Genomic DNA, 23130 nt, shown 5'->3' on the forward strand with positions numbered 1-23130 from the left:
CACACACACACACACACACACACACACACACACACACACACACATACAAACTTTCGCCTTTATAATATTAGTGTGATAATTAAAATACGCCATAGTATATTTTAAATTATCTTTCAAGAAAACAAAGCGCAACTAGGTGGAAATGTTTAGCTAATTTGACGTGATAAAAGTAAAAGCAAGCACCGACTCCTTTGTTGCTTACTTATCTCCATTGCTGTTTAGAAAATCAAGCGGTCTCGTAGTCGTAAGTCTCGGGTGGAGAACCAAGAATACCTTCCGAGATTTATGTGTCACCTCAGTTCAACGCTACCTAAGACTGCCACAGTTTGTAGTCTCTTAATGGAACCATAAAGCCTTTTATTATTGCGCGACATCTTAATTTTACACTTCTTTGTAATAAGAAGCTGGAATCGAGTTCACTATTAAGATGAATAACTATAGGTCGTTCTGAATTCGATAAGTATGTAGGTATATGTAGGCAGCTGGTAGGTAGGAGTATATCGTATTTAGGTACTACGATTTCTTGAGACATTTCAAAACTGATTTGTATGATATTAATGATTTTTTACGGATGAAGAAAGCTCTGGTTTTTATGTCTTTTTTAGTGATAGTTCAGTAGTTTTTAAGTACATAATATAGGTTTTGGACTAAAAATAAAAAATGTATGTATTCAAATTTGATCCATCGCACAAACCTCGTGTGAGATGTACCTAATTCTACATTGGGCTCTAATTTTAACTTTTAATGTATTACAATTTCTAGCTTTCTTATATTCACTTACTGTCAGATAATTCTGCAAAAAAAAGTGATGGGATCGTTTGATATATTTATCGTAGGTGTAGGTAATTTTCTATATTATATTGTTTTAACAGGTAGGAAAAGAAACAGGACAAACCTATCTCTTATATAAAACATACAATATGCACATTTCCCACCCTGGTTATCTACCCTGGTTGCGTAAGGGTAATATAGTATGTTCCCAAAGGATCAAGTGAGTCAATCTGCTCGTTACGTTGCATTCAGGCCGGTGTCGGCTCGTAAACGGCCTCTCAATTCCGTGGAGCAGTGAGCAGACTCGAAATATTATCTCCGGAGACAGTTTTACTTGCTAACTCTTCTGTTAACAGAAAATTAAAAGGTTCTTTAACTCTTCAAGTTGCATAGACACTTTAATCTGCGCAAATATTTGTTGATGTTTTTGATCCAAACATTATCTTTTATAGTGGGTTTAAGGAGCATTAGACGGGTCTGCCCGCGAAGTTCAAATTTAATTAGGTTTTTCGCAATTTGTAAACTAATACGACAAAGTAGGCTTATGGCATTCTAATGGCAGTATCATCTCCACAGGTTTATATAAAAATCTTTACTTGAAAGTGTCCAGTTTAAGAAATTAGTCAGAATATCGACGAATTTGTGAGTAACTCTTATTTTGACGTGATTATCAGACGTGTTCTGGAGTGGAGACCGCGTATCAGCAAGCGCAGTGTGGGACGACCTCCAACCCGCTGGACTGACGACCTCAAGAAAATAGAGGGAAGTGGGTGGATGAGGAAGGCGGAAGATCGTGTGTGGTGGCGCGCTCTTGTCCAGCACTGGACGTGAACAGGCTGATTGATTGATTGACCTTACATAATACATATCACGAAAGGGTGTCGCAGATTTGCAGCAGCTACAGGAATGGCATACAAGATAGGTAAGTATGTTATCTACTCGTAGATAAGTACCTATTATATTTCTGTAGTTAGCACACTTCTTTATAGTCATATTCCTCATTGATGAGAGTCATGACTCCCTTTCATTAATCACATAATGGTAGGAGTTCTCTTGGGATAATAATGCGGTGGGTTCCCAGATCTCTCCGCGTAACATACAAAGCAACATAAAGTAAAATACTTACAACGTTACTACATCCACTTCGATAACTATTCTGAATTCTAAATTCTGGCATGTACCTATGTAATATGGCAAGCACCTACAATAATGTGGCATGCAAAATTAGGAAGTTATCTCACCCATGTTTCCTGCGAAACTATTCAGCCGAGTGATGAATAGTTCGCCGTAACGTTATAATATTCACGATCGTCTCGTCGAGGGTGCATAGTTCCGACACAACTTTACTTCGACATTGTGACTGTGGCTGCTGGCGTTAATATCCTATTACCTACGTGAGCAACTTGTGAGCAAACTATCTGCTTATGGTCTGTCGACTGATCGTAGATCAAACACGATAAAAAAACGGCTAAGTGCGAGTCAGACTCGCGCACTGAGGGTTCCGTACTCGAGTATTTTTTCGACATTTTGCACGATAAATCAAAAACTATTATGCATAAAAATAAATAAAAATTAAATATGTTTTAGAATCACAGTAAAGCCCTTTCATTTATGATATCCCACTTGGCATAGTTATCTTGCTTTGAAAATTGAAACACATTTTAATTTTTTTTAAATGATATAACCATAAATTCTCGGTCTTCAGATTTATTCCTTTACTTGTGCTACAAGACCTACCTTCCTGCCTATCATGATTCTAGGTCAACGGGAAGTACCCTATAGGTTTTCTTGACAGACACGACGGACGGACGGATGGACAGACAGACAGACAGACAACAAAGTGATCCTATAAGGGTTTTTCCTTTTGATTCCTAAAAAGTGAGCAAATTGTACATGCACTTATAATATCTACAAGTACTTACTGGTTTCGCACAAGCGTATCTGTAGGTTTTCAACTGAAATGAACACAGACAATACACATGGCTCACGAAGCGATTCTTCTAGGCCAGCGCGCTCCATCTTAAGCTGCACCATAACTTGCCAGCAGGTCTGATTAATGCCAAGCGTTAATTAATTTATAAACTAAATTAAAAAAATATTGTCACTGCATAACCGTTTGTGAAAATCTCCTGAACCTGATCTGATTCTGAAAATTGTTTCACTGAAAAATAGCTAAATAGTTACTACCCCAGTTTTACTGTGTCCCGAGTGCTATAGGTTTTATATCACGTAAACGAAGTGGCGGGTAAAAGCGAGGGTATAATATAATAATAAATAGGTAATTTAATTAATGTGTTAGTTTGCAACATCACAGAAATTCCACTGTAATTATAAGTACCTACAGTACTGGAAACTTTAAATGCTGTAACTACGAATTTTGAGCGAAGCCTTTGATATTAATATGTAGGCGTCTATTTACCAACATGTTTTGAATTACAAGAATATTTCCGCTAAATTGATATTAGATATTATTATGTATAATTTTTTAAGCTTTAGCTACCTGATTCTATTGCCTGAATAACATAAATATATTTTCGGGCGCAGTGGTGAGCCCTGTGGTCTTATGTTGTGTTGTGAGGTGAGTGTTGTGGTGTGGTGGTGGTGGAGAGGTTCCTGGTTCGATTCCCGGTAGGGGAAATTTGGAATTTTACTATTTCTAAATGTCCTCTGATCTACATAGCTAATACTTGGCATGTATAGCTATGCGACTCGTGCGTCACCTATTGTACGTTGATGGTACCTATCATGACATCTCTCGCAAGTCCCAACAACAACTGCATAACGTTTCATCTCAACTGTATGAACGATGCGCGAACGCTGGGGAATGAAGAAAATTGTAATTCTGACAGACAAACTTTGAGTTTAATAACTTTAAGTTTAAGACAAGACGATTCGGCGATCCCCCGTCGAGTACCTACGTATGATACTTATTATTGTTGCTATCCTTATCTGCCCTAGTTCGTGCATTCTCGGTTATTGGCTCGGTACATAACCAATTCAAATTGTTGTGATTGGCTGAATTTATAATGTTCATGCTGCGACAGTGAATTTGAGCCACTAGCGGAACAATGTTAGCCGGTCAGAAAAGTGGGGCTATGATTGTATGGAGTAAGTGACGGAGAGAACTCTGTTAAGTTAAGGAAGTGCAATATAAGAAAATAACAGATGATTATGGTATATTTTATTCACTGGTTAGGGGTACTGCTAAAGACTATTATAAAGTAGCCTGTGTTGTTAACTGCAGGCTGCAATATAAACAGCGTTGCTACCGGCCTGCGATCCGTTTACTAGATAACGAATCAACGTCTTTGCGCTCACTCTGTTTATTTAGCCTGTAGGAAATCCTTTGCAGGTCGTAATTAAACTCAACTAAAAACACAAACAGTCGTTAATGTAAATAAAGATGTCTTAAGTAGTAAACTACGCTTGATCTATTAATTAGGTATGTGATAGGTAAACGTAGGGAGCAGCTCGGGTATGTTGCTCTTTTGAGGCTTTGAGGGTGGAATGTTTAGAATCAAACAAACCCATTATAAATACCTATCCATACTAATATTATAAAGGCGAAAGTGTGTCTGTCTGTCTGCTTCCTTTTCACAGCCCAACAGTTGAACCGATTCTGACGAAAGGTACAGGGTTAGCTTATATCCCGGGGACGGACATAGGTTACTTTTTATCCCGGAAAATCAAAGAATTCCTACGGGATTCCTAAAAACCCATTCGCTTAACCGATTTGTATGAAATTTGGTACCGAAGTAGCTTGCGTCCCTGTTATTGACATAGGCATTTTATCCCGGAAAATCAAACAGTTCTCACGGGATCTTGAAAAACCTAAATTCACGCGGACGCGGGTATCCTCTAGTAACAAAATAAATAAATAAAAAACAAAGTTTTATCACTTATAGCTGAAGTCTTTTAAGCAATTACCTAGGTACATATTAGGAAAGTGACTGATGTAGATACCTCTACCTCTACTCGTAGCAAGCCGCATGAATGAAGGTTGCTCTTCCTGTTCTTTCTCAGAGCTTTATTCCCGGAGATCGCCCGATCGACCACATTCGAATAAGTGAAATAAGTTTTGTGCGTGTCGATTACAATTTACGAAGAGTTGAATTTTCATATCTGTAAACACGGGTCAGATTAAGTAGGTATGTTTTAATTTATATTTTAATTTATTTCATTTCTGAATGAACCGGAATGAAATTGGATCAAGGAAGATCACGTTTTAATATATTTTCATATCAGTATAGTTCTTACGTTGCTACTACATCGACGCATTTCGCATACGGTAGCAAAACATGAATGCTTTCAATACTTAATAGCTCTAGTAGCTAAGAGTCTAAGACTATGTGCGAATGCGTTTGTGTGCTAATGACTTTTATATGTTGAATATTACACCCAATATAAATCTTTACGGTTTCACTTGCTATACGATGTGTAGGGATCAAAATCCGTGTTGTAAGTAAGCTCCATCATGAGCTTTCGGATTTAGCTTAGCCGTCTAGACACAGTTAAAGGCTTACCTTTTTAAAGCATTTTCTCTCATACAATCTACTACTATTAAGCGTGCTTATACGGACGGATATTTTAGTTTCATAGCTAACATTACGGTCCTATTTTACACTTGCGCATTCCCAGACTAAGGATGTTAAATTTTATGGTTTTTCACATTAGACAGTCTGTAAAGTGTCAAAAGAACACTAGGTATTTACCCCGTTCTTATTAATTCGATTAGTCGGATTCGATAGTGCTCATAAAATAAGCTAAACCATGGCTAAACCAAACTTTTACTCAACTTATTAGTTATTATTAGAGAGCTGCAATTGGTAGGCGTTTTTGTCTTTAAACGTGAAATAGTAGATACAATTTTTAGCTGAAGAACCAACAGGGACACGATTTCGGAAAAGATCTTGATAATAAATGCATTTTAAAGTTACTTTTTAACCCCCGACCCAAAAAGAGGGGTGTTATAAGTTTGACGTGTGTATCTGTGTATCTGTCTGTGGCATCGTAGCTCCTAAACTAATGAACCGATTAAAATTTAGCTTTTTTTGTTTGAAAGGTGGATTGATATAACCCAAGAAAATCCCTTGTCGGGGGTGTTATAAATTTTTAATTTATACTTATAGCTGAAGAACCACGATTTCGGAAAGATCTTGATAATAAATGTATTTTCAAGTCGTTTTTACTCATCTATTATGATAGCTGAAAATGTATCAAAAAGACGAGCTTTGACTGCGCCAAGAGTCTAGACGCTACGAATAAGCTAAAGCCGCAGAGCTTATGATAGTGCTTACTCAGAACATGGACTTTGATCCCCATTCATCCACTGTGAAGGAAAGCGTTCAAGTTCATCTGATATCTATAATATAGAGTACGATTATCATTAAATTGACTATTTTAAAAGTAGCATAAGAAATACATGCAAAGTAGCATAGTTTTCTTGAGTCTGAGAACATAATTTACATGACTTTAGGAGGCCTAAAGATTAAAGTTGTAACGAACTAAGCTAAGACTGTCCAAAGTATGTACGTCTGTTGGAAATTCAAAACACCTTCTTTGATTTTGTTTTAGACTTTTTTAGATTTTACCACAAGTATCACAAAGTATACTAATGGTGTCATGTATAGAACCTAATCTGTACCATGTGATATTACTGTAGGTAAAATCTGAGACTATAGACAGTTCTAATATTACCCAAGTGCCCGAATTTATCACTAATATAAGTATCAGCCTACTTTTTTCCTTTAAAGTTTTGTACAAAATTAATTAGTCCCAGCTGTGTCAATATACTTCCGTAAAATTATTATTATCAACGTTGAAATGACGGGGATTTGAAAAGAGTCAACAGAATTGAAAGTCTGGTATAAAGTGTGCACTTGGGCTCAGACGGGTCCCTTCATTGTGCTAAATAATAAAATCGCGAGACTTAGATTTTTATTTAGCACATTCAATGGACGTAGAAGAAAAAGCGTCGTCACTTGCACAATCTTTAGTAGTAAAGAATTATTGCTTGTCTACAAAAACAATAAGCTTTTATGATCAACAGTCCATTCTACTGGAAAACCCCAAGAAAAACTCTACACCAGAACTTTTTTCAACTTTTCTGATTCTATCAATGGATGCAAATAAAAGCATCCGAGTCCGATTCCCAGTGGTAGGTACCTACTCGTATCTTCCTCTAGTTGGAACTTGGAATACAGATTTTTTGAAAAGGTCCAAATCTGGTGCAGTCTCACATACATACTTACCTCTTTCTTAATATCTCCTTTCACAGCCAATTTTTACTCTTTTAAACATTAAAATATTATAAGTTAAACAAACAACCACAAAATTATTATATCGGCGGCAATTTTTCATATAAAATAACAATGTAATTGAAACTGTTTGACAACCATTTACTTAGTTATCGAGACTTCAATATAACTAGATTTAATTTGCAACATGATTGTATAGTAAGTAGTGACTTTTTCTCGTAGCAAAGTGTCGTGCGATATAATCTCAAAAGGAAAGATTAGAAGGCAGAAGCTGATAACCGTTTCGAACGTTTTGATATTTTTCATCCTGTCCTCGCCGTCAGGTGTACCTGACGATGATTTATATCGCATCCAAAAGCGGAATTGAATGAATTTTTGTCTTGATTCCGTGAAATTTATTTCTTGCCCCCATTTTGATGTATTGTTACTGCGAATTTCTTATTTCATCCAAAAACGACCTTGTTTTCGTTTTTGTGGCATTGTATTAATTTTTTATTTTGGTTAATTGATGACGCGCGTGTACGCGTGAAAGATTGATAAAATACATCGAACTTGGCAAGAAACAGTTAAAAATTATTTTGCTATAATCCGCCAACAGGATAAATCTGTATGGTCAAACATGCAGTTACAAGCTAAGCACCGCTTACCTCCCCAACCAAGCAATAAAGCCAAGTTCCCAAGCAAGCACTGCCACCACCATTCACATGCAACACCACACAAGACTTTTCCACTACTCTCGACGCACGTTTCGCCCCGACACCGGAGCATCCTCAGGAGATTTCGACTTTACAATGCTGTATTGTCTTGACAATTCAGCATTGTAAAGTGGCAATGAGAGTAGTGGAAAAGTCTTGTGTGGTGTTGCATGTGAATGGTGGTGGCAGTGCTTGCTTGGGAACTTGGCTTTATTGCTTGGTTGGGGAGGTAAGCGGTGTTTAGCTTGTAACTGCATGTTTGACCATACAGATTTATCCTGTTGGCGGATTATAGCAAAATAATTTTTAACTGTTTCTTGCTAAACATGAACTTCCGCAAAGTAACGCCTGATTCTATCCAATACATCGAACTTGTATTCAGCACGTCACAGTGTGGATATAGCAGAGCGGCTCTTACATGCGTTGAGAAGAATTATTATACCTTCACACATCATCATATATTGTATACTAGCTGATGCCCGCAACTTCGTCTGCGTGGATTTACGTTTTACAAAATCCCGCCGGAACTCTTTGATTATCCGGGATAAAAAGTAGCCTATGTGTTAATCCAGGGTATAATCTATCTCCATTTCAAATTTCAGCCAAATCCGTCCAGTAGTTTTTGCGTGATCGAGTAACAAACATCCATACATCCACATATGCTGTGTGTGTGTTTAAGGCAAGCTGCACTTTCGCTGCGTTAACGAGTCAAAATCGTATGAAAACGCATCCAAATTGCGGCTATCCTAAGCCACTTTTATAGAGACTACTCTGCTCAGACTTTATTAGATTTAAAATGAGACAGATTTATGTCAGAGTCACAATTGTGTCTCGTTTGACCTCTAAGTAAAGTCTGAACAAAGTCAAAATCGCGCTCTGTAGATTTCAGCTTAGATCTTAGATAAGTCTTGGGGCACTTTTATCATAGGTAATAATACTACTTCCTTCTTAATTATATACTTTTATTGCACAATACTATAAGAGAAAAACAAAGTTTTCTTCGATTTAAATAAATTCGATTCGCTGAGGTTTAAGTATATGAAGGTATGTGTCATAAATATAAAAACATCAACTTCTTATATTACTCCTAATCCATGGAACGTAATGGAAAACATTGGTGTAGAGAGATGGTACAGTAGTTCCACATGGACTGTCTGCCCTTTTCCCGCTAACTACACCAATCACATAGTAGCTTGCTTTGAACATCATCATGAGAGGTCCTCCAGAATCGCCCTTGCAAGTATCTTGCCCTGTACGGCCGGCCGCGCAGAGGTGCGAGCTGCTTAAATATGGATAGGACTTCTTGCATTGATCATGAGATACCAAGTGTACCACAGTAGACTGTTTGATATCACTGACATATCGTCCATTGCGCCCCCATCCGGCTACTGCTAGTGGTAGATTTGAAAGAGCGTCGTTGTCTATGTCGATGGGCGGAAGGCATATAGGCCTTATGTATCCTGAAATTAATAGAAAGCTTATGAGTGTGTTTGGAGCAACAGCTTTGCACGTTAATAAGAACATGAGAAATGTTTAGTTACTAAGTTTACTTTTTTTTTAAATGAATTCAGCTGTTTAGTCATACATTGAAACAAAAGCAGAATAATGGCAAACAATTTTGTATTGTAAAGTCTGGGAGGCTTCGATTTTGGACTCGTCTTTTTGGTTTACTCAGTTTAACAAGTGTAAATTAAAAATTTATAACACCCCCGACAAGTGAAGGCATCTTGACAGCTTGACATAAATTTGTCAATTGACATAATATTAAGAACCTAACGGTTATCTAACCTTCTTTTCTACAAGAAAACTAGAAAAGAGCTGAATAACTCTTAAACGGCTGAACCAATTTTTTTGGATTATAGCTGAGAACACTCTCGATCGAGCCACCTTTCAAACAAAAAAAAAGTAAATTAAAATCGGTTCATTCGTTTAGGCGCTACGATGCCACAGACAGATACACAGATACACAGATACACACGTCAAACTTATAACACCTCTCTTTTTGGGTCGGGGGTTAAAAAAAATACCAGTTTCTTACGTGTATAAGGTGCATATCCATGAAGCCTGATGAGTGCTATATCATTGTGGAGCTGATCGTCATCATACTGCGGATGAAGTATTACTTCCTCAGCGAACATCAATACGTTATCAATGCATTTAGGCTTATTTCCTATTTCGTATTTACAATCTCTAGGAAAGGTTGTCTTGTCATATTCTGCGAGTGTTATGTTAACGCTAAAATAAACAGTTGATAAAATGTGTACAATAAACCCAATCATTACATAAAATGTCTTCTTCCACTCGATTCTGTCATCTTGTCAACGTATTATCAATCCACTTTACAGGCATATCCCCTTTCACGCAATACATCCACCTTTCCTTTGGTCTCCCTCTTCTAGAGGAATATAAATATACAACAATGAAGAAGGGACGCCGGACATACCATGCTTCCTTGTCTTTTGGATCTTTTCAGAGGAACTATCGCTATATGATTAATTTACCAAGTAGGTACCAACTTACCCAATTAATTTGGCTCCTGGCTCGAACACGCAATGTCCAGCTGTCAGCACATAACGACGACTTATCAAAGACCCTCCGCAGTTAAATACAGATATGCTGTTGTCGTTACTAAACGCCATTTTTAAAAGTACCGTCCAGGGAAACTGGTCCAACTCTGTTTCTTTTCCACCTAGTTACGTCAAAATTTACATGAAGTTAATTTTCAGAAATTTAGCTATTAGATAGTGTAACTAAAATTTAAAACAAAACAGAAGTTTGGATGTGGGTTTTGGTGACGTGAAAATAAATGACCTTAGCTTATTATTGTTGGCATCGGCCAAAAGCTCAAACAACTCCATCAGTATTTACAACTCATTTATTACTTTATTATTCTATCTTACAATCTTACTTCTCTTATCATTTATTAATAATAAAATAAATTAACATTTCGTCGAACATTTGCACTATATAAAAAACATGAGTTTAAGAATTATTTTCACTAAGTTTAATGAATTGATTGTAAAGTTACCAAGACATTAGTAATCCAAGCAGGCTAGTTAAAAAGCAGATTAAACTTTTTCTGAGATGCAAACAGAGTGCTGGATCGTGATGTGTCGCAATAGTATGACAATTGACCAATCAGAGTGCGCTTCGAGCATCAGCACGCAAGTACCAAGTCACTGTAGCATAGGTTCCTAATGCTTACTCCAATCGCCTTCTGGCGCATCCATTATTTTATCTGTATTTTACAAAGTCACTTACCTACTATTCTGTCATCCAGACCGATATCAACGACTGTGTTATTATCCTCGGATAGCTTGTCTTTCTGCTGGTAGTAAGGTCTCTGATAATATGGTTGTTGAGGTCGTTGGTGTGATGACCAAGAGTGATGATTAGAGGGTGCATTAATGTTCAGAAGGCTTTGTAAGTCTGTGCAAAAAAGTTAAGCCTTGGAGTGATTGTAGAATCAATGTGGGTTACTTTAAACTTAAACACATAAATGAGGAAGAAAAAAGTGTTCCAATTTATTTATTTCAAAACTAGATGATGCCCGCGACTCCGTTCGTGTGGATTAAGCTTTATTTAAAAATGCCGTGGGAACTCTTTGCTTTTCCGGGATATAAAGTTGCTGAAGTTAATTTCCGGGACGTAAGCTACCTCTGTACCAAATTTCATATAAATCGGTTTAACGGATTGATCTTGAGTTGAGTGATTTTGAAGTTTCAAATGATAGAACCATAGATATACTAGTTTTCGCTACGCTCTAGAACGAATACCTAATACAAAGCCTAAAAAATAATATCATGCACGAATCTATATGCGGCTGAAATTAATAATAATCAATCTGTAAGCTGTCGATAAGTTACATAATAATGTTGTCATTTGTCAAAAAATAGTACAATCACTACGCATATTTTAAATACGAAAGGGTATTTGTTTCATGGTTCATGGATTGTCCTTCAATCACGTCACAAAGGAGCAACGGAATGACGTGATTATTTACATGGTTTTAGTTCAAACCTGGAGAGTGGCATAGACTACTGTTAAAAACTAAATCCAAGCAACGAAGTCGCGGACATCAGCTAGTTCTTGACGTCATTTTTATGGACAGATTACGTATAAATTGATCGAATATTACTATTACTTGTTTTCAGCTATTAGTCTGTGCATATCAAGTCAAAAGACAATAAAATATTTAATTCGTAAGTATTTTGTTTTACTTCTGAAAGTATTTAAAAGCGTAATAATAAATTCAAATAATGAGTGTGTTAAAAGTGATTGTTAGGTTTCCATTTTTGTTACCTGTAATTCTAAGGGCGTCAGACATGTCTCGGCCGCAGCAGTGAGTTTCAGGATCTGGTAGCAAGCTAGTTTGCGCTGCGCATTGTTCACCTCGATTTGGTCTACCATACCTATTTCCATTGTTGTAATATGGATTTCTATTGTATGGATTTTGCCCCACATTTGGAATTTGACCAGGATTTATAGTCATTACGCCTGGCTGCCTCGGATTGTTCCAAGCATTACCACCATTTGGATATTGTTGATAATTTGGGTTTTGCCCATAAAGATTGTTTTGCCCATTTCCATAAAAATTTGGTCCATATGGTCTGTTTTGTTGGTTTCCGTAAAAGTTTGGGTAGTTTTGATTGTTAGGTCTATACAAGACATTTTGACCAATTGGTTGATCGTTATAATTTTGGCTTGAATATAAATCTTGATTGATTGGTGACTGCTGTGAACTTTCCAGTCCTTCGTTGTTATTAGGTCTTATTTCAACTGGTTTTATTTCCCTTTTGTTATTGCTTTCAGTGGTTGTAGTTTTCCCACCGTTATTATTGTCATTTTCCCATATATTAGATTTCGGACAACATACCTGGAAAAAACCATGCACTTCAACCTAAATACGTACCTACTTATAAAATAGTAGCCGGATACTGAAAAGTTATATATGTAAAACCTCTACCTAATAACGTTAGAATATGTAGAAAAAGACCTAAGGAGAATATGACCTTTATGTTTTCTCTGTTTTACCTCTTTTCCAAGCAGTGTTTACGCTATGTACCATATTGAAAAAAGAGAAGTAAAGAAACAACAAATAAACAGATCCATTTTCGGTATTATAATAATATTAATATGGATTTAGATATTTACATAGTCCCCTTTGGCAACGGGTGAAAATCCGAAAACCGTTGTTTCTTCTATCGCTTGCTGTCCCTCGCAAGGGACTTGTTCGAGCCACACCTGCTGTTCATGTTTATTCAAATGTGCAAACGATGGGCACTCTTCGATTTTCAAACATTGCTCACATATATCTGAAAAAGCGTACCAAAAACATTTTATAATATGAGTATGAGCAATTAAATATCACTTGCTTTAACGGTGAAGGAAAACATCGTGAGGAAACCTGCATGCCTGAGAGTTCTCCATGTTCTCAAAGGTGTGTGAAGTCTGCCAATCCGCATTGGGGCAGCGTGGCAGACTATGGCCTAAACCCTCCTCATTCTGAGAGGAGACCTGTACTCAGTAGTGGGGCAGAAATGGGTTGATCATGATGATGATGAATATGAGTATTCCATAAGAGTGATTGTTGAAAATAAATACGGAAAATAATAATGTGTTCTCGACCAAATTTCGGCCATGGCGGCCAATTTCCACAGAGCTCCAATTTGGCCAGTTGCGCGGGAAATGTTATAGTGCATAAACGTGTGCCGAAACATAGATGTACTCTCTAATCTCTATGCCCTCACTCTTACTCGTATAACACGATGGCACTGGGGCACACACGGGGGTGAAACACCGCCAAGTTCCTAATTCCGGGCTAGTCTCTACTAAGAATTTCTAGACAGAAATACTTAACTATTTCTAGCCCGCCTCGGGAATCGATCCCAGGACCTCAACATTCGCAGTCGAATAGGTTAACCATATAGACCAACAATTTTGTCAAAAAAACAGAAAAAGAAAGAAGAAGAAGAGAGATGTGATAGATTTTGATGTATGGATGTATGCTATAGAACATTTTGATGAGTAGGGATCACTGATGAGATAGAAGAACCCAGATCGTTTAATTTGGCATTTTTATTATGTTCTTGGCTCTTGCCCTACGAAATGTCTGTATGTTTTATTTACTTAGGGATTCTTACAAAGGATTCGTTGTTTTGTTTAAGTTTTCTTATCTAATCTATAGGTTCTTACCTTTTCTAACAGCACCCGCTAATAAAATGTTAATCCAAAAAATATTAAAACTTATGCAATATATTCTCATTGTTTTCCACAACACACAACACCTTTACTCAGCGAATGATACACCGTATTCTGCCGACCTTCCCTGATTATGGACTATTAGAGACATTAACAAATGCCTATGTAATTGTCACCTAATGACGGAAATCTGTTTGTGGGTATTTGCTACTAATTGCTTTATGCGATTATCTATATAGGTAACTCATTATTAGACTAATAGTTTTGTTATCGATAAGCATCATCATAGAATAAAAACCGGCCAAGTGCGAATCAGACTCGCGCACCGAGGGTTCCGTACTCGGGTATTTTTTTCCGATATTTTGCACGATAAATGAAAACCTATTATGTTTAAAATAAATAAAAAATCTGTTTTGAAATGTACAAGTAAAATACTTACATATGATACCCAACTTGGTATAGTTCTCTTACTTTGAGAACTGAAACATTTTTTTTCGGTGATGTAACCACAAATTCACGGTTTTCGGATGTTTTCCTTTACTCGTGTTAAAAAAGCTACCTACTTGTCTTTCATGATTCTATGACAACAGAAAGTACCCTATCGGTTTTCTTGACAGACATGACAGACGGACAGATAGACAGACAGACAACAAAGTGATTCTATAAGGGTTCCGTTTTTCCTTTTGAGGTACGGAACCTTAAAAAGAATCATTCTCAGAAAGGATTATGCTTTTAATTAATGATGAGTGAAGAGTGATGATACAATGAAACAATAGGGCGCATTTCAGGAAAATTGATGAGGAAAATTTTTCTTTAATTTAGGGAAATAATTATGCAGTTACGTACAATCTTACCTATTCTATGTAATATCTATCTTTTCACTGTAATATTAATACATGAATGATGATATAAAAATCTCAAAATATAAAACTTATAAATAAATAAATCAATTATTATACTTTAGTAGATATATTATGGTACCTAGGCTTTTTTCCAAATATATTTCTGGAATGATTAGATATACCTATTCATTCTATTATTTCTATCGTTGTTCTGCAAACTACTCTTTCAAAGGTCTTATCTATTGCTATAAAAGAACATTCTTAAGGATTAAAGAAAGCTGTGATTATTGCACCTATCCTGGGAAGCCCTGTTCAAATTGTTTCTTGGCAAACGTTAAGTTTGTTAGAACCAAAATCACTAATGAAAATTCCTATCTTAATTATTAGGTTAACTATTACCTTATCAGACCTCGTTAAACCTCAATTACTAAATATCAAAGTAATATTAAATCCAAGTACTTCTGGCTTCAGGCAACAGAGTTCTGTAACTACGTACTTTGTCGTAATGGTAGCTCATACTATTCTATATTGCGTATTACAATTACCGTTATCGTCTGTTTTAATAGTAACTTGTTATGAGTACACTCGGTTCGACAGAGAAAGCGAAGATTTTCCATGGATCGTTGATGTGAAATTAATGATTATTAAAATAATAAGTAATAGATGGACGGTATGACCTGAAGAAAGTGGTGGGGAGCGGGTGGATAAGGAAGGAAATCTTGAAAAGGTTCAGCGGTGGACGCATGCTGATGGAATGGAATGAAAAAAAATGTGAGTCAGTGCAAATAGGTCAGGTGCCACAGCCAGAGCGACCAGCAACCAAGGTAAGGGTCTGACCAAAATTGCCACGGCGCAACGTATTCCAATTACATGGATGCAAGCAACCTCGGTACCGAATTTCATACAAACGGTTAAGCGGATGGGTCTTTAGGAATCCCGTGGGAACTCTTTGATTTTCCGGAATAAAAAGGAAGCCTATGTCCGTCCCCGGGATATAAGCTAACTGTGTGCCAAATTTCGTCAGAATCGGTTAAACAGACAGACAGAAAGACAGACACGCCTTCGCATTTGTAATTCGCAAGTATGGATGGAAAAACAAATCTGTAGGTTGCTTATGAAATGTTGCTGTGGCGACTGGCCAGTTTGCACTTACGAGTTGATAGGTATTTGATACTAAAGTAAGTACTTTTAAGATAATTCGCTTATTTTCGTTTCTCATTAAATATTCGAGAATTTTCGGTCTGTTTATCTACATGCTGTTTTGCGGACATTAGTTACGAGGAGTGCGCGTTCTCATTATATTTTACAACCGGTCTGGAGAGTAACCCTTTAAATGCGCTCGGGGTTTTAATGGCCGCTATAATGCTCTTTAACGCCACATTAATTACCGCGGCTTTTGCGTGATAGGATCAAGTTAACAGGACTTTATAGGTAATGTCATGATTTATTCGCTGGACTGATATGAATTAGCTTTAATTTAAATATACCTAGGAAAATTAAAAGGGTATTTATTTAAGTATTTTACGCAATAAAGGTATAATTTCTCACATACAATGCTAGGGTATGTAGTGTAAAATATAAACTATTATTATAAGTACCTGCTTACTTTTATAATATTATGATTAAGTTTTAGAAATAAGTAGGCACTTATGAAAAATTTATAGCTACCAAATATCAAAGAAAGAATCAAAGAAATCTCAAGAGATATATTTAGGTACTTAAAAAAAAGGAATTATGTGTAGTAAATAATATCTAAATATATAATAGACAAAGGTGACTGACTGACTGACTGACTGATCTATCAACGCCTGATCAACGCACAGCTCGAACTAAGTTACTGGACGGATCTGGCTGAAATTTAACTTGCAGTTAGCTATTATTACGTAGACATCCGATAGGAAAGGGTTTTTGAACATTGAACCCCTAAAAGGGTAAAATAGGGGATTGAAATATGAGTAGGTCCCGCGGACGAAGTCGCGGCCATTAGCTAGTTAATATTATTCATAAAAAATATTGCAAACATATATTTTAAAAGATGATAATGAAAATTCTATCTAAGTAAATATTTGGACACCTTAAAAGCTATTTTTTATAAATATTAAAAACGAATGTAAAGTTTCAATCACCTAAAGTGTAACATGTTCAAGCAAAATATAATATTCAGAGCAACACGCGCGTGGCGAATATTGCAGATAATTTGTTATTGCCACAGCATATTCAACCCGCGTATAAGTCACAGTAGTGGGCGATCCAAAAAAAGCGAACCCATCAATCTATATTCAAAGGGTTCTGCCTTGTAAGCAGAATTTACTGGAGAGAAAGCAGTTACAAATGTCGGGTGTAAAAGATCACTAAGGTTTCACGGTTTAAAAATCTACATCAATTCCTTAAACTCTAGTTTATTTCAAGCTGAAATCTAATATCAATTATAATAGATATTTTAGGCATACGGATTTTTGTAATTCAGGACTACTATATTATTTAACTTTACCGTTGGCCAATAGCATAATTTTGTTAACCGTTGCCAGATAATAATAATATTATGTCATAGATATTTATTAATTTTATTTTTACAGCCATTTCAAGGCAACTGTAAATATATAAAGTATCAAATTTTTTGAATAGTTAAGTCACACTTTGCAGTAAAGTATGCAACAAAGCAAGTTAGGTTCAATCTGTAAGAATTTTGCTCTATCCGAGCGCAAATCGGGAAAAGTTTAATCTTTCCAACTGAAAGCTGCTAGAATATGTATGCTTCAAGCACTGTGCGGATAAAAATTCAAAACAATAAGAAATTTTACTCAGCGAAGTATATCAAAACTGTTTCTGCTTGAACCGCAGATTATTTAGATTTCCTATATAATATTTTGGTTAGGCCAGAAGCTACAAATGTAGTCTTTTATACGATTCATTTATGACAAATTAATATTTTGGTTTATTGCAGTCTATGAAACGTGATGATGATTTTGTATGATTATGTACCTACCTACGAGACGCTTTGTAAGATGAGATATTTAGAAGCTTGGGTAAAATAAAACAATTTTAAACAATGTTTAACTAGGTATTTTTTAATAATTAATTGTTTTTGCTTTAATAGAATTAGTCTACATTAAAAAATTATATTAAACTATGTGGTATTAAGAAAATTTTCTACAAAATCCTACTGAAAACTGTTATGACGTACTTCAAAAACATCTTAAGCAGACTTAACATGTATTCTACATTATTCCCCCTGTTCTGCTGAAACACAACGCGTGGACACTTTTCCCCGAGAGGGTGCCCTTGTAGTTTATTGACATTTACTTTCCTAGCGTAAACACGGCGAATGGTAGCAGTCTCGGGTTAATTCCCGTATAACGCCGCTTCTACACTGTCAGAATGTGTGGAGGGGTTTTTATTGGCAGTCAGCGTTTGCCTATAGTAAAATCACGTCACTACTCAGATTATGATGTGAAAGTGTTTGTTTGTTGGTTTGTTAGTTTACACTTCCACGCTGTAACCGATCGATGCGACGGATCGACGTGATTTTCACGTAAATAAAGTTGACTGAAAGATTTAGATTTTTAAAAACCCCATGTGATCTCTTGGATTTTCTGGGATAAACATTAGCCTATGTCACTCTCCAGGTCTTTAACTATACCCATGCAAAGAATCATGTCAATTCATTAATCCATTGCAACGTGATTGAAGGACATACCGATAAATAATATAACACACACACGGACATGGCTAGTGATACCTAAGTATAGGGAGAAAGATGTTAAGTATGTTACAAAACTGGGTTAAAAATACTATTGTCTGGATAAACAATATCTTGTTCCGGATATCACCATGTCTTTAATGAAATATGTATTAGCTTGCGACTTGCCAACTTGTATGAGATGCCGGAGCGGTTTACAAGGCTTAGCAAAGTCTTGATTACTTTCTGGAAAATCGTTGGCCCATATAATATTAGGTACTTACTTATTCTGATAGATAACTACAGTAAACAAGTAGTAACTGCCAAGCCACATAGTTTATAATTTATAATAATAGATTAGGATAGTTTTTTTACTCCTTATGATATCTATATAGTAGTGGTTCGCACCAAAAACATTTTCCATAATTGACTGGTATTGAGTTAAATACAGCTGTTCCTGAGGTAGAGTTAGGACAATTCAGTTATAAAAACATCAACATTGGCAGACAATCGTTTTTTTCTTCGAGTAAACCTCTTGTAATCGTTACAGTTGCATTACTCTATTTCTATGACATTATATATGAGGCCCTAATAGCCTCTCTTTGGAAAGCCCTTTGGCAAACTGGGTGATCTAGTTGGCTTCTGGAGCAAGTTTAGATGCCTGGAGTGAAGACTGCAGCGGGGTGGCGTGCACTGCACGCACAATAGACGGAAACCATGGAAACCTGCACCGAATGAACGCGCGACAGATAGCGGTGGTGCGATGACAATGTCTCCACCGCGGCTTCCAGAAGTTGTAAAACAAGGGATGCGTTCATTATGCGTAGTCACGCTCCTGCAATCGCACTGCAGTATGACTGTCTTTGTACATTTCTGTCCTGTAAGCGCTTTTTCATCGTGACGTCCAGCTGAGCAGTTTTCGCGCCGCGGCGATGTATGTATGTTTCAGTCTTTATGTGGTAGTCACATAAAACGCTAACTCATAGGAAAGCTTATGGGCTAAGTGTTTGTCGGTATCTAAGTATTCATTGGCAATCTAAATTTTGGCTCGAAGCACCTCTTGGCACTGGCACAAGTGGGCCAATAACAAATGAGTGGAACATAAAGAAGAACTGTCGATTACAAGACAAAATACATCAGGGTAGAAGAACTATTACGAATGTTTATAAACTTAATTCCGGGTTCAATTATTTGGGTTAATTATTTAACTATTAGAAAACAATATCATGTCATTACCCATTACCAGTCCACGCGACCAATAATGTGTATGTATATGAGTACCATAGAAAAATTACTATCTCGATATAGCTTTTTAAAAGTATTTCAAAAGCTCTTATTACAAGAACTGAATAAGGAATGTAGAGTGTCAGACGAGGGTCAAAGTCGGGTGGCACCTGACACTATTATAGCCAAAATTTCATGTCCCGAACCCTATTAAGCGCAAAGTACAGAAACTCGTTAGGTGAACTAAATTTACGATGCGATGTATCGAAATTATGACTATAAGTACTAGTACAGTTGGATGGCAGCGACAAGTCACTTGTAAAATACTTCAAATCCTATAAAGTAAGTAGGTACTTCCTAATTTTAGTAAGTATAGAAGTTAGTTAGGTATGTATATTCCTTATTATGTGTCTCTTACGAACCCTACAGTAGTATAGAGCTTGGGATAGCCTCACAAACCAGTTGAAAATTCTGAAATTCTATGGCCACGAATCCAGAAATGAAGGGTCGATTAGACGTTAACTGGCATAAGGGGAGATGGAAGGAAAAACTAGATGACGTTCACCTAGGACATGATGGAGAGATTTTGTGAAAGATTTTATTATCCAGACAATTCGGCTCTTGCAATCTCAAAATTGCCAAATTCTTCACAGAAAAAAGGAGGCCGATGACGACTGATTATATTAATTATTATTATTATCCTACCAGCGGCTACGATCACCATCGATGTATGATCACTCTCTCGACAGACTCCGAGAGTTCTTAAAGATAATAAGTAATGAAAAGTTCTCGTGAGTGCACGATTAAGAAGCCATACCTATATAAACCTTTTCATAAAGTTCTTGGAATAAAGTCATGCAAAACAAAAATAGCATGCATTATGCATGAGCTCGCACGTCACGTACATGTCCGTATATACTCCCAGAGTATGTATAGACGTACACAGCTTGGCTTCATGAATGAAGTTCATATTTCATAAAAGGTATATTTTTCATTTATAGCTTGATACTCGTGGAATAAGAACGCGAAAATCTTCAGTCTTACGATGAGAACAATATTTGACTCTTTATTTTTTTAATAAATCCTAGGTTTATTTTTGAGAAGAGATTGTTTTCGTATGGCCATCTCAACCGAATATGTCTGCAATCCAATTTTGCAAATGCAAAATTATATTTAAAGTGTTTGTGTTTCATCATTTTCGGCTTTTATACTCGTAATGAGATGGCCTTGCCATCCGTCATACGGTTTTATGACTGTCGGAAATTTGAAGCCTTGCTCTTAAAAACAAAAATCTCGCACGAAAAGAAATAAATTAGTTAAGATTCTGAGTAATTGTAGGAAAGGAAGTATAAAAAACAAAAAGGGCAAAATAAATTGCTCTAAAGCTAAATTGCGTTAGGGTCGGTCATAAATTAGATAAAAGTCGTAAATTTTAACTTAGAAATCTCTACAAGTGTACAAAATTGTAATCACGTGTTATAAGAGTGGTCTAGACAAGGCAAGGGCGTGAGAAAGTAAAAGGTACGGCCCATTAAGGGAAGTTTGAAATACATTTTATTTTCAGCCAATTAGCCATCAGCCAGGGTAATTCTGTGCGCAAGAGTGAACCAATCAGAAACCGAAATTTCGCTGGGTTTTTTTTTGCATTTCAGATCATGGGCGTGGACAAAGATATCCGTGTGGACGTTTTAAGTCTACACTGGGGGACCGAGAGGGACATTCGATTGAGGTCTGGCTCAACGTGCAGTAGAGCCTAACAGTGAATATTAAGTGTAGAAATATATTGAAATTGTGTAGTTTAATGATAGTAAATTATAAATAGAATAAAATAGTGTGTATCCGGACCAGCAGAAGCTGATATATGGTGATGTACTAATTTACATTTAATTTTAAACTAGATTATTTGAAAATCAGTTCCAAAAATCTTGAGTAAAGAATTATTTTACAAACTAAATTAGAGATGATATTATTATTTGGATATTAGGAGGTGTTACAATATTGTGTATAACTATTAGATTTGCATCCAAAATTATAGAAATGGGACATTTCTCTTTGTGGAACTAGGATTCAAATATATCTAGAATAAATAATGAATATATTATAATTTACGCATAATGTGTGTCCTTAAAATTTACTTTATTATAGAAGTAAGAATTATAGATAATATCTCTATTGATTATGTGGGCATGTGTGTATTTTAGATAAAATGGTGTACATAATATTATATAAAGCCGAAAGGGTTTTTTTGTTTGAATATTTGCTTTTCCCTTTCAATAATTAGTATGGCTTAGGAAGCAAATATTCGGCCAGGAATTAATTAATGTAATAAAGTTACTTAATTCCCAGTCTAAATAATAAATTCAGTTTCTCTTCTTTATTTGGTTTTAAACTGAGTGAGTAGTAGAAAATCTATTCACCAGTAATAAATTATATGAATATTATTTTCCTCTTTTATTGCTATATTTAATTATACCTATATGAAGTAGTGAATATTGGAAGGAGATTCAAGTTAAAGATTTATTAGTTATGGTTCATTTGATTTTTTGATATACCTCAAACTTAAGTCACATGTGTGCATATTTAATTTGATAACCTTCAATATTGACTTTCTCTCTCTAATACATACCTAAATAAAAGTACTTACTATGGAACTAAGAAATACAAATTTCTTCCATCTTACATTGAAATTAGTATTGAAATTGAGTAAATAAAATAACGTCATTTAGTGGAAGTTGATCACAAAAGTTAGGACGAAGCATCATTATCATCATCATGATCAATCTTTTATATGGTTATGAATGAACTAGAACATTTGAGAGAACTCTAGGGATGTGAAATTCTCACGATGGTTTTTCCTTATACTTCTATTTTCACAAAACGATTAGTACCTAATTTACCAAGAATGCTCTACACTACTAAAGATAATAGAGTTGGCTGGGTTCGAATCTCAGGCTAAAGACAAAGGGACCTTTTTACTTTCGAGTCATAGCTAAATTTCATCTACTTACCCCGAACGAGACAATGGAGTACACGCTGCCTCCAGAGGGCAGATGGCGAGGCAGGTAGGTACCTTTTTTTATTGTGTACCGATCCTTCCCAAACAGCATTTTAGGTAACATTATCTGTTAAAACCGACGCCAGCTGAATTTGTGAATCACCGAGTTTTGAATAGATAAAAATACTAGTTTTGCTGTACTTTGTAATTCCTTTGCTTGATATTATATTATGGTACATGGTTGATTGGTGACGTACCAGCAGCGAGATTCCGGCACAAAGCAAACACGTCATGTCTTTATACAGCTGGACTCTCCGAACTAATAAATTGGCCAATTTATTGACAATCAATCAAACAAATATATAAATATACAAAAATACCATGGTTTTGGGGCGAGCCCAGAGCTCACTGAAAAGAACCTAGGTTTCCGTACCTAGGCAATTGAAAACGCTTCGCAGCGAAAATA

The 23130-nt window shown here is 36.0% G+C and overlaps 1 protein-coding gene across 2 annotated transcripts; it reads right to left on the bottom strand.

The window, feature by feature from the left end:
• Nucleotides 1-8730: 8730 nt before the first annotated feature.
• LOC123871512 (phenoloxidase-activating enzyme-like) lies at nucleotides 8731-14054 on the bottom strand. 2 transcript variants are annotated; one of them, XM_045915350.1, is made up of 7 exons: nucleotides 13919-14054; nucleotides 12878-13038; nucleotides 12026-12599; nucleotides 10985-11152; nucleotides 10244-10412; nucleotides 9762-9958; nucleotides 8731-9183 (listed from the first exon to the last, which is right to left on the bottom strand). In XM_045915350.1, the coding sequence occupies exons 1-7, from the start codon at nucleotides 13986-13988 to the stop codon at nucleotides 8792-8794; spliced, it is 1731 nt and encodes a 576-aa protein (XP_045771306.1). In that variant the 5' UTR covers nucleotides 13989-14054; the 3' UTR covers nucleotides 8731-8791. The 2 variants fall into 2 exon arrangements, with proteins under 2 accessions (XP_045771306.1, XP_045771307.1); XM_045915351.1 differs by lacking the exon at nucleotides 10985-11152.
• Between the last annotated feature and the right edge of the window lie 9076 nt (nucleotides 14055-23130).

The sequence above is a fragment of the Maniola jurtina genome, chromosome 14, assembly GCF_905333055.1.
Source record: "Maniola jurtina chromosome 14, ilManJurt1.1, whole genome shotgun sequence".
NCBI lineage: Eukaryota > Metazoa > Arthropoda > Insecta > Lepidoptera > Nymphalidae > Maniola > Maniola jurtina.

What these genes read in the sequence shown, in the direction of transcription:
- LOC123871512 (XM_045915350.1), bottom strand. Translation starts at nt 13,988, where the DNA reads ATGAGAATATATTGCATAAGTTTTAATATTTTTTGGATTAACATTTTA. An exon ending in TCTGGATGACAGAATAGTAG is followed by an intron (nt 10,413 to 10,984) that starts GTAAGTGACTTT and finishes TGACGTAACTAG; the next exon opens with GTGGAAAAGAAACAGAGTTG. An exon ending in TGGATATGCACCTTATACAC is followed by an intron (nt 9,184 to 9,761) that starts GTAAGAAACTGG and finishes TATTAATTTCAG; the next exon opens with GATACATAAGGCCTATATGC.